The sequence below is a fragment of the Netta rufina genome (genome assembly GCF_964035555.1).
Source record: "Netta rufina genome assembly, chromosome: 2".
Lineage (NCBI taxonomy): Eukaryota > Metazoa > Chordata > Aves > Anseriformes > Anatidae > Netta > Netta rufina.
In genome coordinates this window covers 136,668,221-136,685,367 of record NC_140124.1, presented here as the reverse complement: position 1 = coordinate 136,685,367, position 17,147 = coordinate 136,668,221, and the positions used below count along the sequence as shown (strand labels likewise).

Sequence of the window (17,147 nt, the reverse complement as noted above, 5' to 3'; positions counted from 1 at the left end):
GCAGCTCCACAACCCTTTTTTATATGTACACCTGGGAAGAATACTGAATCCTGTTACTTTCCTCAGTGTTACCCTGATGTGGTTTAGACCAGATGTTTAAATGTTACAGTATGTACATTTTCTTCTCTTCTTCCAAGGCAAAAGCAAAATAAGAGGAATATTTGACTTCACTCCACAAGAGACCTATTTAATAGTTTGGCGGTTATGTAAGTAAAGGTAGCTTGGCTAAGTCAATGTTGACGACATACAGAACGACATGATCCTAATGAGTTGGAAAATATTGGCTCTCATGAGATTCAACCAGATGCTACTGCGCTGAGAAAGCTACTGTATTATTGAATTTCATTTTTATGAGGTAAAATTTATTATTCAACCATTAAGGTATCCCACATGAAATCTTGCATAAAATAGTTTTACAGTTACTTTCTGGAAAGTAGATTTTATTTTAACTTTAAGACATCATTTACATGAGGGATTCAAATGCCTATTTGATCACCTTCAATAGAGAAATGTAAGGTCTGCAAGCAATTTTCCTAAAAATACCAGATTAATGGAACCGAACTGTCAACAAAATAATGAACTACCTGAACAGGACAAGGAAAAAGTGGTAGCAAGTTCCAGTTTTCCAGAGTAAACTAAAGCCATGTGTGACTGTGTATATGTTTTCTTGGCAGGCTGAAATGCTTAGAAACTGAGTGCTTCAGGTACCTACTAACAAATAATGAGAAAATACACAATAAAATTACTCCATAGGATTATTCATGCTCAACTTCTAAAATATATTGTAACAGTATTTTTCAAAAAATTCCAGTACAATAGTTTTTGGAAAAAAAATTGTAAAAGTGTTATTAGCATCATCAATACATCTACTCGTAAAAACGTAGAAAGCACAATGTGTATCTGATTCATGTTTCTTTCCGCATGTATAGGAATTGAAATGCAAAATAGGGATGTTTCTCAAGCATGTGCAAGCATAAGAACTAAAATGTCAATACGCTACTGCGTTTATATACATCAAGTGTTATAAAAATAACTTGGGAAAACAAAATTAAATCTCTGAAGAGCTATGTCTGGGCTGACGACTAAAATCCACTAAACAGTTACCAATACCTATAGATTTCAAGTCATTTGTAATCAAAAATCTGTTTTTTGCCGAATTATTTTCAAGGTAAGTAAGGCACAACATTTAAACAAAGAGGAGCATTACAGTAATCTTTAATATAAAAACCACATACCCTTCTTGAAATACTCATATTTAGCTGTTCTCCACACATTCTGAGCTCAGGCAGGCAGTGACAGTACAGTGTGTATCTTTTTATTGGTAGTTTTAACATAACATACATTACTAACGTGTGGTCAACACAAATTTTTAGTATCACAGTCACCTCATTCTTAAATTCTGTAAGAAACCAAAACACACACGATTTGCTTTTGAGATTTCAAAACTTATTTTTTCAGCCACCTTTCCTTTGGATGAGTTAATCAAAAAAAACCCTCAGACTATCTGATGGAGGCAGCAAGTCTACTAACCAACAACTGCAAAATACTTCAGGAAGATGTCTTTCTCCTGGTAGACAAAAGGCTTTGGAGAACAGAGGGAGATTGAAAGGTAGGGGAGATAGGAGTGTTAATCTTTGAGACAGTTTCTCTTCCTGGTATTTCTTGAACCTACTCATAATAAGAGTTTATACAAGAAACACCTTGAGAGTTTGTTCTGAACCACTACATCACCTTTGGCCTAAACTAGTTTGAAGGAAGTTTTGGAGCAGAAAATATATCTGAAGCTACCTAAGACTGAATCCCAGACACTAGGTATAAGTTCTCCTATGTTTCCAGGAATACACAGTGCAGAGCTCTCTTTTTGAACCTCAGCTCTGAGGCCCCCAGCACAAGGACATGGACCTACTAGAATGAGGCCAGAGGAGGGCCAAAAAGATGCTCAGAGGGCTGGAGTCCCTCTCCTGTGAAGACAGGCTGAGGGAGCTGGGGTTGCTCGGCCTAGAGAGACCTCACTACAGCCTTCCAGTACCTAAAGGGGGCCTGCAGGAAAGCTGGGGAAGGACTCTGGCAGTGAGTGTAGTGATAGGACAAGGGGAAATGGCTTTAAACTAAAAGATCATCTGATTGCTGTCCTTTTTAAGGTCCCTTCCAACCCAAACCATTCTATGATATGACAGCAATACTGGTTGGACCTGGAGCTTTCAGAATGAACAAGCCAAGAGTTAGGGCAAAAAGGTAGTCATCAGTCATTTCATAGTCTTGAATTCACAACTCGAATTCTCTACTTAGTGAGAATAAGAAATACATCAGTATACAATTTATCAGGTCAACCACTAAGCCATAAGCAAGATCAAAACAAGTACATGTATAATACACTGTCCATTTGCTTTATTTTAAGTACTTAGAATTCGTGCTCCAGATTTCTGTTCTGCAAACACATTTGTTAGCATGGCTGTATTACTGTCCATTGAACTGAAGGAATGAAACATTAGGTAAAAGAACAGCAGAGAACCGTGCAAACCGTAGGAACATCTAAGCAATCAAGTTTCACATTCGTATTTTCACATTTCTCTGGAGCAGATTTTAAACCTACTCCCTTCAGAAGTATTGGTACTTGAAAATAAAACCTCACCAACTCATCCTTACGTGACCATGCTGAAACAAGGAATAAGAATCAATAAGACTTCAGCAGAAGTAGAAAAAAATAAACACTTCTTACTAAGACTTCTTATTAACAGTTACTCCAAGAGTTCCACAACTGAAAATACTGCAGTTATCTTGCATTAGAAAAACAGATTTAACTCAAGAAAAAAAAAAAAAAACAACTGAAACAGAAAAGCAGGACTGAGAAAGATTTCTAATGGTAGTCTCACCTACCATTCTGCCTCAAGTCATGATTTACTATTTCTGAGTCATTCTTCTAGCACATTCACAAAAGCAGGTAATGATAGAGATGCCAAAAGATCTCAGCTATTTTTGTTACATGTTTAGTCACAATACCGGGTCTGAATTATCCTAGCCTGCAAAGAAATATAAATTAAAAATACATTATCTTCTTGGGGATGACCTTATGCACTTGAAGAGTGGTCCCCCAGTAAGCTGGTCAAAATCTGTTACTATTAGCGTTTAGCAGTGAAAGGTTCCAACAATAAATCTGATCAGTTGATGGTATGATTTCCACAAGCAAATATCAGAACAATCAAGTATATTTGTCACATGTCTGTGATCCTCAATACATATCTGACTAGTGGCCAAAGTAAGTGACTAGGCTAGATGATGCAACACCCAACTTCTTGTGGGTTTGGGAAACCCCATAATGAACTAGAGGACACCAGTCCATATGCTGTTTGCCTCCATGAAACAAAACATAATGTCTACATTAGCATTACAGTCTTTTTGACTTTAGTCTTCTTTTTTAACCTCATAATTAAAAAACAAGGTTTTCCTCATAGTTTTCAGTTTTGGAGTTACTTTTCTTCTTTTTTTTTTTTTAAAAAAAAAAAAAAAGAACAACGCTGGAACACAGTTCAATATCAAATGTAAAACCTTACTTTATAAGCTTATTTAAAGTCTTGACAGTATCAGAAACAATTATTGACAGTATCAGAAACAATTATAAAAGGCAAAATACCATTTTCAGAAACAAACTGTCCCAACAGACAGCAAGAAGACCTATCTAAAAATCAAACATCTTTTGTTAAGAAGCTATAAACTTTAAAATTTCTATCTGGGAATTTCCTCCCAATTCTGAGTCTCCATTCTGTTCAGCCCTGAACAAACAAGGAATTCAATGCTACTTAATGCCTACCTGCAGCTTCTAGTTGAGCCACTCTCCTGGAAGGTCAGAGACAAAATCAGAAGGATTTCTCTAGAATCTCTAGAAGGCTTGGCACACTTTTACTTCTTTCACTGGTTTACACCCTTTTTTTGCCCTCCAGAGTGGCATAATACGACAATAATATCTAGATGTAAGAGCCCTGCCCAGCTTCAAAATATGAAACCCTTTATTAGCATTTTCCTGGTTCATTTCATAAATCCTTTACTGATAGTACTATTAAATAATCTTGGATTAAATCCCATAAACAATATTTAAATTAATAATCTACACTAATGAAATAGCTTTGTATACTGAACACAGAAAACAAGAAAAGCAAATTTGATTTGTTTCCTAACTTTAGGCAAAACAAACACATTTGTTCATTCATTCTCAAGCAAGAAGAGGGAAGAAGAATGTGCCAGCATTCAATACAGTGAACAAGTACTCATCCATACTACAGTGACCATAGCCATAAAAATATTGGATGTAGTCAATTGAAGTAGTCTTAACTTATTCATGAGGTAGCGCTAATCAACATCAAGATTCAGAAAAGTAAAGCATTCAGATCATGCATGTTGGTGACAACCTCAGCATTTTATCAATATTCTGGCTAAATAAATTCTTAATTTCTTCCTAAAATTCCTAGATGTTTTGCTAAAGCATGACAGGTACCCAGCTTCATTATTTACGTTATCACATCTGAGACCTGCTATCTTCAGCAGTTTCACAACAGAAACATTTATTTATGAAACTAGATGAGAAACATATGCAGCCCTTTAAAAAAAATCAACCTCTGTATGCCACTGATTAATAAAGCCCTTAATAATCCGGTATTTATTTCATCCAACAGCTTTACCTCTGAATGATCTTAAGTTACAACATGACACCATATAAGGTAGCACAGGTGGATGTTTCAGATGAGCGAAGTATGGAAAAATTATCCTGTATGGGAAAATTAAATGCATCCAGAATTTGGTGCCAAGGAGCGAAGCTTGGTGGCTTAGCTTACATCCTGGTTTCTAAGCATAAGCTATAAATACCCATATACACACAAAAAACATTTTGTCTGTTAACTACTCTACGTAAAAACCTGGATTTAAAGGATATAGTTGTATGCACATTCACTAGCACTGCACTGTAGCACAGTAAGAGTATTAATCTAACATAACCAAAACCATCACAAATTTACCTGAATACTGGAAAACCTCATTCAGTAAAGCTTCGTTTACCACCACAGAACTGACACTTCCAACAGGATGACACCAGCTCTGATAAATAGTTTGGAGCAGAAGGGTTTGGGCTCTAGTTGCTTGAACTGTCAAATTCGGAAGCTCAAATATGCATTCTGTTAGTGGGACGTGAGCTCGCTTGTTCCTGTTTCAAAACATTAAGAAAAAAAAAAAAAGAGAAATCATTGCTTTGGTGAATAACAATTCAAGAAACAAGTCATAGAATAGCAGACTGCCAGCATTTAGCCTATAAGGACGGAGCTGTGTGCCTGTTAAAATTTCTTCTCATAAGAGCTGATTCTACTTATATTGAAATTCACCCTATGTAGGTATTCTGTTACGTTCTTCAACTTCACATCTTCCGGTAAAAGAGGAGAGAATATCAAATGTTTTTTTAACTAATTATCTCTTGGTTTTAACACATATAAATAAAAGCAAGTCACCAAAGTAAAAGTGACACACAAAGTTGCACAATTACTAAAACCAGAGAATAAATCTGTTCAATTTTTTTTTTTCCTGAAAATATTTTAAAGCTTACTGTGAATCGGTAAACAAAATGAAATATAACTAGTGATCCAAAAACCCATATAGGCAATATCCAACTAAATACAACTAAATACAATTCCAAAAAAAAAAAAAAAAAAAAGTTCTGTACACTCATTAAGAGATTACAAATAGGTACTAATATTTTTCAATGCTTTATAATCTGGTGGGAAGTTAGGGATATTGGGATGACAGGGCAAGGCATTCTGTTTGGAAATGAATTCTTCTGCATCTAGTCCAGTATCAACAAGAGGGTTTTACAACAACTATCAAAAAGTCACTAAATTACTTTCTCTTCCTAATATGTCTATTATATATTATACTAATAATATAGTAGTACCTAAAATTAAGCAATAGATTGACCTGCTACATTCAACAAAAACCACAGTAGTTTTTCATTTCCACTCTGGAGCGTTTTCTTGCAGCATATTTACAACATTATCACCTTTGACCTAATCACCTCCTGCTCCGTCACTGAGATGTACTCTGTGTTTCAGCAGAATTTTCCCCAGTGTCCCCAGCACATAACCCATTACACATAGATTAGTTCATCTACATAACTGCATTATAGGACAGACCCTTTAAATATTCTGGGTGTACTTTTTAGAACCCTTCTTAGTATATTAGATTTAATTTAAGGTACTTGAGCATCTCTTATACGAGGAGAGGCTGAGAGAGCTGGGACTGCTCAGCCTGGAGAAGAGGAGGCCCAGGGGATCTCATCACTGTCTGTACATCCCTGAGGGGAGGGTGCAGAGAGGACGGAGCCAGGCTGTGTGCAGTGGTGCCCAGTGCCAGGACAGGAGGCCCTGGGCACAAACTTCTCCAAGAAAGCTGTGAAGGAAAAAAACACACCACCACTTCTCAGATTCATCACCATCATCATCTAGATGAAGAAGCAGAATAGCAGAGTACCTTCCTTGCTAACACTTCTGGCCCAGAAGCTACAAATACCTGCACGATGAATGAAAAATGGCTTGTAAACCAGCACTGTAAACATCAGAAGGTTTGTATCAACTACCATACTGACACACTGGTACAGTCACAGGTAACATCATCACTCTAAATCTGGGCTTGCACAAACAAGCATTCACCTTAAGTCACAGGCAGATCTCCCTCAATTCCTTTTGAACACCAGCAAACAGCCAACTGAAAATCTTTTTTTTTTTTTTTTTTTTTTTACCTCAAACAAGAAGAATTAATCTCATCAAGCTTTACACACCTATAGTATAAACAAACATCCATCTAAGATGGCTGTCTAGACTTAAGGTAAAAGGAAAGAAAACACAAGAAAGGACTTACAGGCAACACAGATCTAATTATTCCAGACCTGAGGATTATATGAATTGCACTCTACTGGTCACTAAATCTCCCTTTGTAGGGAGTGGGAAGAAAATCATAATTATCTTAGCTGTATATGTCTGCAGCACAGATCAAAGTTTGATAGATGAAGCCCATCTGCAACAGCTAATTCTGTTGTGCCATGCTAAAAACAAAGGAAGAAATGAAAAGCTGATTCATATGACAGAAGACACCTATGAAAGACTCTCAGAAAATGGATGCAACTACAGACAGAAGACCCCCCCCCCAAAAAAAAAAAAAAAAAAAAAAAGCATTTTGTAGCCTTCTGTAAAAGTAATCAGCATGTGTTAGACCAAGGTTATTCAGCCTTGTAAAGCCTGGAATCATGGTAGTCCATCTCAAAAACATTGAGAGGAAAGGGAAGGAAAAAACACAGCAGTAGAACTGCCTCTGAGGTGTGACTCATTTGGAGCTAACGATAATTGTGCTGTCAGCTTTGTCAGCTTTTCAAATTAAGCAGAAAAGGTGTGCACAAGTAATGGAGTGCATGCAGAAAGGAGTACACAAAGTGACTCTACTTGGGATAATCCTTCCCTGCAGAACAAAATGCTACATACCCAATAAATAAAAAATGATTTTAAAACTCAAGATTATACAAGTAAAATTATTAACTCTGGTGTAGTCCTACTCTTACATAGCATTCTTATGTAGAAATCCTGAAAATGAGATATGCATGTTAGTAAAGCTTTTTGCAGATATATCAAAAGAAATGTCATGTGTTGTGACATCAATCTGAACGTTTCCTAGCATTGCTTTTATCAAGCCATTTACTGTGATTTCCTACTATTTACCTCACTGCAGAGGTGTACTGTACCTTCTTCTTTTCCTTTTTGTCATTAATAAGTAATATTTTCTACCTTTTCTCTACATTTCTGTACATCATTAAATAGGATTAAAATTAAATATGTCAGAAAAAGATTTCAAAAGACAGGCTCCCTACTGTAAAATTTAGAATGAAGAAAAAAATAAAAACTTTCAACAATATTCAGGACAATCACAGCTACACAATTATTCCATTAAAGTAACACATTTGTATTAACAAACTCATGCACTATAGAAAGTCCTGTGAAGAGCTGTCACAGCAGTAGCATACAATGCAGCAGTGGAAAAGATTTTGCTTTAAAAGTTGGGCTATTCATTTAATACATATTACAGCTACTGTACTGAACTACGTGAAACTTAGAAGTTTCCCATAAAATATCCCCTTATGGGTAATATCAGCCTATGAAATATTTTCTTTGAAATAATATGCAAATTCTAAGCATATTGTATTTTTAACAATCCCAGAGGAATACACTGGACTGTTCTTTTTCAGATGACTTTATAGGATAGGAAGCTGAAGAAAATAAATCCTTTTTTTACAGAAAAAAAATCAAGTCCATAAAGGTGTGGGGAGGGGGGTAGGTATTGTACCATGTGTGCAGCAAATGTTGCTTAAGGAAATTTTAACTAGAGCTGGCTAGTGATGAAAGTGCATTTATAATTCAGGATTTATTATAATAGTTTTGAAACACAAATAATGCATTTAAAAGAACTTAAAATACAAGCTTGCTACCAAGCTGCACCTGTTAATACAGAAAATCGCTCATTAATAAGGTACTGAGCTAAATTTAACCATATTTTATGGCCCAAGAGATATATTCAAGCAATAAATGAAAATAGTTATTTATATTTTTTTTTTTTTTCAGTAAACCAAGTCAGATCTATGTTTCGGTCCTGTATCATTAAATGTGTATTAAGCAACTGAATGTGACTTCATATCAAAACTCATCACCACCTTAAAACAGTTGTGACCCAGTTGGATTCTAAAACCACCCCTTCAACTGCACTGTAAAATTGTAACAACAATACAAATAATTATTTCTCAAACCCTTACACTCAAGAGTTAAGATGCAGTCCTGAACATATGTTCATTTAACCGAACAGGTTAAAAAACTACCAATTCAAACACTCTTCTCTAGGGGAAAATAAATCCTAATGTAACTAGCGGGATAGACTACTCATTAAAGCTCAGCTTGGACAAATTCCAGAATAAATTTAAGGAAATATGAACAAGCAAGTCTTGCTGTGTAGTGGCATGGAGTGAAAATGAATCTGTCCTAATTAAATGATTTCTAAATACACTTTGGTTGTACCCAGTTTGCTGACAAACTGTAATACAGACTTGCTGAAATATTTGGATAAATCTGGCGTACCATTAAAGAAAATAGTTTTCTTCGCTATTTTTGAATGAAAACATGAATTGGTCCTTATTATACACCACGCACAGGCACCAATATAACCAATCCATGTTAAGTTCACAGGCCTGCTATGAAATATTTTCAGTTTGTAGACTTCAGGAACAGCAACTCATTCTTTTAAAATCAACACCTCAGAATGATTGAAAGAATATAGCGGTGAACAGCTGGCTCCAGAGGTTTATATAGAGTCCCTAACTGCAAAGCTGGAACCTGCAAAATGTTTCCAAAAATTTAATTTTTGTTATTACTCATATCCTGTACAGTAAAAAACTATTAGTTCATTTTTTCCAAAATAACAAAGCCAGTAACCTGCTACTAGAACCCAGCAACTGTGCCTTAGAAGAACCTGAATGCAATTTAAATGCCTAAATAACTTCACCCAGCATTTGTACACCTTTCCTCCTCTGCGAACAGAGTATGTATGCTGGCTTTATACTTGACAGGAACAAAGGTTTTACCTACACATATACACCAAATACGCATTCCTACTTAATCTGATCCTTTACATCAAGTTAAAAAAAAAAAAAAGACCATTTTGATCCTTTCACTTCACATCATTTAAGTAGCTGCTATTAGGTAAGGCAAACAACAAATATCAAAACAGTGAAGGCAGCATAAATGTAGAAGAAGAAGAAAAAGGAATTTAATCACTACAGTTATGAATTATTTTTAATGCACAATTATGTCACTGTTATCATATGTCATATTGCACAGCCACATACACTGCCACAGGCTTTAGTCTTTAAGACAGCAACACAGAGTTATTTGTGCTAGAGAACCAAGTCTTACTAACACAAAATTAATTAAACCTACTTTGGAACACTTAATTCCAGAAACATCTCCAAGACTTGTGCCTTTGAAAGCTCTTCTGCTCTTCTATAGATTTCACTAAAGGATGCCTGAACTCTTAAATCATTTCTTATGCAGGTGAGACAGCTGCAGCTATCTTTGTTCTCGTATTTGTACGAAATACTGCTAATCATACAATTTATTGCAAGGGAGACAACAATGAACTTGGACGTTTATCAACTTTTTTTCTTTTTTTTTTTTTTTATGATTTTTTTCTTCCCACAAATTTCAGATCTGGGTTTAGAAGGGAACAATACTATCATTTCTAAGCTGATTATTGTGTAGCTTTTCATTTAGTTAGCATCAGTTCTGGAATTTAAATTGTCAGTGATGAAAAAATCTTTGTCAAGTGTTAATTTATACAAGAACTTCAGAAAAAACAGATTTCCTTCAAACAACTGAGAAAATAAAACAGGTAAAGTCCAAACTTAAATATATCTTAGGAAGTGACTAGAAAATTGGTCTCAGTTCTCAACGCAGTGGAAGTTTTAATAGAAAAAGGGAATTGTTCAGCAAATTCAAAATAAATGATTACAAGAACAAAAATGATTATTAATATCAAGTAAATATCTAAAAAGGAAGAAACCTTGCCGAAACAAATCCAAAGCAAAAAAAAAAAAAAAAAAAAAAAAAACAAGAATCTGGACACACAAGAATCTGGACACACATGTTAGGAACTGTAACCTCCCTAACCAAGGAACTGTAACCTTGGTTCACTTCTACATCATTTAGGTTGTTTTGTTACAACCAGACATTAAAAATGATAATCAATACATGAGAATACCACTGGTTTGTGAAGCAACCAGGAAGTGAGAAGCAGTGACCTCGGGGGGATGGTTGCTGTCACATCATCTACTGTGAGACACCAGGAGAAAACACTGAAGGCAGTAAGAAAAAACAAACACCTGGAGTGTGAGGACAGGAAATTCTTAGGTTTTCTAGGTTTGAATGCAGCCACACTAAGCATCAGATGAGTCTTTCTATCCACTGGAATAAAAGTTTGAGAGAGAAAGCAAGAAAGCAGTCTACCTCCACAAAGAGTTCAGTCATAGGCAACATGCCCCAAAATGCAACACATTTGAACTAAAACCCTCGTTGACAAGGGAAACTTGTTGAACAAGAGAAAACCTAAAAAAGGGTTGGGTTCTCAGTCTTATTTACGGACACGTTATAAACAAAGGTGGCTGCTGAACCTGTACGCAGGAACTCATTAAACCCGCAGCTGCATTACAAAACCGTATTTAGGAAGTTCAGACCAAATTCAGCTTCCTTGCTTTGCTCATCACTGGGACAGATATCAAGGATCTGCACTCTCACCGAATTGCAAGTGGAAGTCAGCCACTGTTATTTCCTCCTTTGAAAAAAACTTTTTCTAATCACTAGTTCGTATTCGTCTCCATGTAGAATCATTCAATCGATGTACAAAAACTCTAAAATAATACAATTCCAAATTCTCTGCTCTTGGTAGATTACAATACAATTACTCGGCCTTGTCTAGTCCTTAATATATATACAGTTTGCTTTACACATATCAACCACCAACTGAATCCTGTGCATGAAATTATATCTTTGAAGAGTTGTATCTTCACAATTCCCCAAGGTGTTCGGGGGAAGTCAGAAAACAAGGGATAAGAAACTTACCTCACAGAATGTGATTGATGACAAGTTTTTCTTTACTCACATGTTAGATATCTATTCTTTATTTCTGCAAGAAGATCTGCCATTTATTATTTTTTGAGTCTAGAAATCTTATTTATTGTGGTTATTAATGGGGAAAAGGGAAGGGATATGACATTTAGCTGCATTATGTCCAAGTAGATGCAAATATAAGGACTAGGAGAAATTTGCCATTCGTAACTATGAAAATTTGGCATTCATAACTACGGATAACTATGAAAAGATCAAATCATACTAAAAAAAAAATGAAAAAAAAAAAAAGGAAGTAGGGACTTCCTATACAGAACCACTGGCTTTATGAAGGTGGTACAGAAGGAATCAGACACTGAGTGCTTTCACATCTACTATTTGAGGTATGCCTGGTTTCTTTTGAGGAGCACTAGGCTGCTGGTAAGTGATAGTTTCCTGGGGAAGGTGCAGGGGATGGAAATCCACAGAAACTTGGAGACGCTGCAGCTGAACAACTGCAAATGACCAAGACCAACAAAACGACTAGAGGGAGCAAGGTAAAAGTAAAAATCGCTACTGTCCATAAATCTCCAAAGAGCCAAGATTTGTGTTTATAAAGAGAAAGTAAGAAGAGTGCATTGCTTTTTCTGTAACGTTTGTAAATCAAGTATCATTGCTTTAGATACTGTAGTGTAATCCAATCTCAGCAGCCACAGGGGTGGAACAGCGCTCGGGGAGCTGCTGTCCCATAAAGTAGCCTACTTTACTATCCAGACACAAAGCCTCTCCCCCTCCCTTTTCCTCTCCTCCTTCCCCCTCCACACACTCCCAGAAGCAGCAGCAACAGCCTTTAAATCAATCCTCTAAAGCTGCCACACGGAGCCATTTGGTTGCCATTAGCAGGTAAAACAGGGAGCCAGGAGGGCTCAGAAACATGTTGGTGCTCACTGAGGAGAACTACATTGACAGAGTCATCTGCAGGACACGAAGGCACAGAACAGGAGTGAGACACGAAAGCTGCTGCCGTCCGACACGGAGATCTCTGCTGAAATTGGCGTTATCAGGAGAGGAAGAGTCGTGACTGTGGCTGCCCTGAGAAGAGCTGTGACACCCATCTTCCTTTCACGCTGCCAGAATTAAAAGCATTAGCTCTCACCGAAAGCATCCCCTCCAGCCTGGGGGAAATTCACACAGTCAATTCAGCAGCTAATAACACAGTCACACAGTCATTTACAGCATATTTTTATAACACTAAATTACTATCAATACAAATAAGTAGTGTTTTTTGTTTTTGTTTTAAATATAGATTTCTATCCAATACGGTCTTTTGAAATTGCACTCACCATTTTGTTTTTAAGTCAAATTACCTTTCCTATTTCCAGGGAAGCTGCAAAATTTGGCAGCTCAAATACAAATTAGTTACCTCCTAACCAATTTATTTCAAAAAAGGCAGAGAGATTAAATTTTTCATTCCAGTCTATTAAGGATTTCAAATCTCAGACTCTTTTTCTACCCCAATGTTGCATGCAACTCCTACCTTTGTTATTTCTTACATTTTTTTGGAAATTGTCATACATGTTTGAAGATTATACATGTATTACTTGAGAAATAACCTGAAATACATGTACGCCCCAGCTCATGGTCTCTATGTGGAAGACATTCCCATCTGCCAGAGCACAGATGACCAGAGCTATGACACTACCCTGTATTCTGGAAACACCAGAAAAACTGTAGTCCAGAGTCCTACATTATGGGGAAGAAAAGTGGCTACCCCATAAATCCGATCCTTCTCCAAAAGATGCAGCTGTGAGGATTTCTCACGAATGCAGATATGGGGAACAGAGGCTTTGTTTTCTTCTCACCTGAAGACATCTCCTCGAGTAAGGACAAAAGCAAGTCTTGCAAGCCAGGAGCAGTGGCTTGTGAGAGCTGAGATGGAGGAATGGAAGCAGAAAGGATTGAAAAGTAGCCTTTTTCTGGAGAGCAAGGGTGAGAAACTGCTTTGAGCAGGACCAGTCACAAGGACAGATCCACAGACTTCACTGTCTCACAAAAAGGGCCACAAGAAGGGCCACAGTTTTTGTTTGTTTTTTTTTTTTTTTTTTTTTTTTTTCTTCTTCTCTCAGGTTTCATCAGATATGAAGACAAAAATCAGGGGGGTATAACAGATCTTGGATGAAGGAACAAGGATGAAGAAAAGACACCAAAAACTAAAAGATTTTAAAAAGACAGAGAAAATACAAAGGAAGAGAAACATCATTTGAGTATTTCTAACATACTCAAATGCCCAGAAGAACATAAGGAAAATGCTCAAGTGTAACCTCCCGCAGATGCTAACACACACATTTCCCTTACCTGCCCTCCCTTGCAAATTTCTCACATACACCATTCTAGAATGTCTTAATTCACCTCTAAGTAGCCATATGAAAATTGGTTGAAACTGGCAAAAATGTGAACAAATCTAGGCAACTTTGCCTAGTTAAGATATTTTCTTGAAGATTAACAGTTGCAAAGTTGTCAAAAGCTGGTCCACAGCTCTCTGAGAGAAGCCCAAAAGTACCTTTTTGTTTGCACTCTGAAAAGTTTAAAAATCTTGGAAATTAACACAGTTTCCAATTCCCTGCCAAAGAGTCAAGCAGAACACCAAATTCAAGTAAGCACTAAGAACTGACCTAAATAAGAAACTTTGTCCAAAGACATAAACTGGGTTTTCTGTGAATTTCTTCTGCTAAATACTTCTGCATATTGCTTATTTTGTTGCATATCAATGATCTTTTGGTGGTAAAAGATGCGTTTACAGTGAGAGACAAAGGGCTGCTTGAAATTCTGGCAAATTTTTTATAGTTAGATCGTGAAGGTCAGAGAGGTAAGAAGGTACATGTCCACATTAGTTATAACAAAAGGCTTCAAAATATTGCATTGAATGGAGAATGCCAGAAAGTACACCAGGCTGGAAGAAGCAGTCGTATTTCTGTATTCACAGGCAGCTACTGAACTCCTCTGAATCTCTGAAGACAAACAAATGCACCTAACTCTACTCTTCTTTGCCTGCAAGTAACGCATCAACGGCAGAAGGAGTATAAAGGGTATTTCAATTATATTGTAGGCTCATTAATTAGTAACCTCAAAAGAATTTTTAAGTATTTCAGAAGCTATTTAAAGCAGAACATTAGCTTGCTATGATAAATCTCAGTAAATGCGTAGTACTAAGAAGATTTAGATTTAACAGTAGTTGTAGTCTGTGAAGTACAATCTCATGCACTGATTCCAGAATTGACTTTACATTACGCCCTCTCGAAAGCAAGATAAACTTGGAAGCAGATTCTATGGACGTAGTTTTTTTTATGCATTTAGTTTTGTTCAATCTACTCTGAAAGTCTCAAGTCCATGTCATTAGTCTTAAGACCACCAAAATAATCACATACACTCACGCTGAAGAAATGATGCTGCCAATAAAACACAGCATCAGAGAAACGGTTTCTTGCTGTCATGTACGTACACAGACAAATCTAAGAGAAAAGGTGAGTACAGTTACTTCCAAAGCAAGCCACTAAGCCATTGACAGCACTGAGTATCAAAGGAATATTCTAATCATGCTTACTGAATATATTTCCTTCTACTAAAATATTTATTTAAATATTAATAATTTAAATATTAAACTTAGAGTAAACGCAAGTAAAATATCAGCAAACAAAAATAAGTAAAAATTTACTTTTAAATCCCTTAGGTTTTTCTTAAAAACACACATTGTAAATGATTTCTAATGGATAAAAAATTCGGATTATCATGGTTATCAAATTCATCTGAGCCTGCCCCATTAACATGCCTACAAAAACAGGTACATAATTTAAAACTTGGGATTTTCAGGTACCTTACTCCAGGCAGAACTGAAGCCTACCATCCCAGGCAAGCTCTACAGAGGTGAAGAAGGACATACTATGGCTTTTCCAGCAACACAATAGCGCTCCATAATCATAATGAAGATAACCGTAAAAAGTTAAAAATGGCAATTCTATACAGCTTATTCAATAAGAAAAAAAGTGTATAAACAGCACTTGTGTGAAGGAGGCTTATTTGGTACACAAGGTGAATAACAGCATTTCAGCAATATAATTCTACAAGGACTATATGAGAAGTCTTAATGCTTGAAAAAGTCTATCTAATTTTTTTTTCAAGTTACAGAATTGAACAAGTACAAATTTCTTTAAACGGTGCTTTCATCCCTAATGATTCCCATGCCATTTTTCTTAAAAAGAAGTTGCAAAGAGAAAAGTGAAAGGGGAAAAAGTAACACTAAGGCACACTCCTTCAAAAACTTATGTAATAACCAACATTTGAATGGGTCTCGCTAGCAAGATGGCACAACAGTTGTGCCTCATGCCCTTAGTTCCAGCAGGTTATATCTTTATTAGCCAAGTAAACATGGCCAAGTGTCACCATCAGTAATGGTCTGTGACCATACATACTATTTACCTGTTAGCTTGCTCCCTACCATAGTTTGGGGCCATGGCAGCTGACACTTTCTCAAACAATGCCTAAGCAATGCTGAAGGAACCAACCATGCCAAAAGCTCTCCACAGTCTGAAGCCTGGCCTCATCTTTCTTAGTTTTGTTTATTTTTTTTCCCTTTTTGTGAGGGGAAGTGAAGGAAGCAATAGGTAGGTGTGTAGACTTAAACTGAGCCACAACAGGCCACTTTTCTGGAACGTTTTATTTAGTAGTTTAGACACAGCCTCAGAGATTTTATTTCTCTTCATCACTCAATGAAAGGAGGGAAAAAAAAGGCATCAAATTGCAGGCAAAATTCTAGGGGAAAAAAAGGACAACCACTGTGCGTAATGAATTGCTACTGATGAACCTACAGAGGCTAAAGTTGACACAGGTAATGCTCAAAGCCAGAATCACTGAAAATCCTCATCAGTTTTCTACAGATGGTGGTAACACTAAAAGAAACAACTTCCAAATACAACCAGAAAAAAAGAGTTTATCTTAGGGGTTAAATTTTCTTCAGCATCAGTTCTACAGAACAGTGCTTCAGCACTATGACAGGAAGTTTTACATCTCTTGTGTGTCACAAGTAAAGCAAAAAGCAGCTTTAACCCTGAAAACCCTACATATTTTTAACTGCATTCCTTTAACTTGTTCTTAGAACTAACGTCAGCAAATACTGCTGGCAACAGTTACTAAAACCAGGATAATGTATTCACCATGTGCAATCACTTTCCTTGGACAGATATTAGTTAATAGGCTTAATTTATTTTCAATGAAGAGCCTTGACAATTAATTAGCCTAAATAATTGCACTAGAAACACTACAGATGACCAACCTTTGCAGTCAGCTTGGCTGATTTTCCTCCTCACAGAGGATACTGAAAAATACAACTGCTTCCAATTTACATTGATTAAAAGTTCACTTTTAACAGATTTGCTGAATGCTGTCTGCCACATCTGCTGAGAAGCAGTAACTTTAGATCTGGACTTG

The 17,147-nt window shown here is 36.4% G+C and overlaps 1 protein-coding gene across 2 annotated transcripts in view; it reads right to left on the bottom strand.

The window, feature by feature from the left end:
* The window catches only part of VPS13B (vacuolar protein sorting 13 homolog B), a 459,183-nt gene that overhangs the window by 356,025 nt on the left and 86,011 nt on the right, over positions 1-17,147 (bottom strand). For both annotated transcript variants that reach the window (XM_084281966.1, XM_084281967.1), the window contains exon 17: positions 5,007-5,191. In XM_084281966.1, the coding sequence (XP_084138092.1) occupies positions 5,007-5,191 (185 nt within the window). The remainder of the gene's footprint in view (positions 1-5,006; positions 5,192-17,147) is intronic.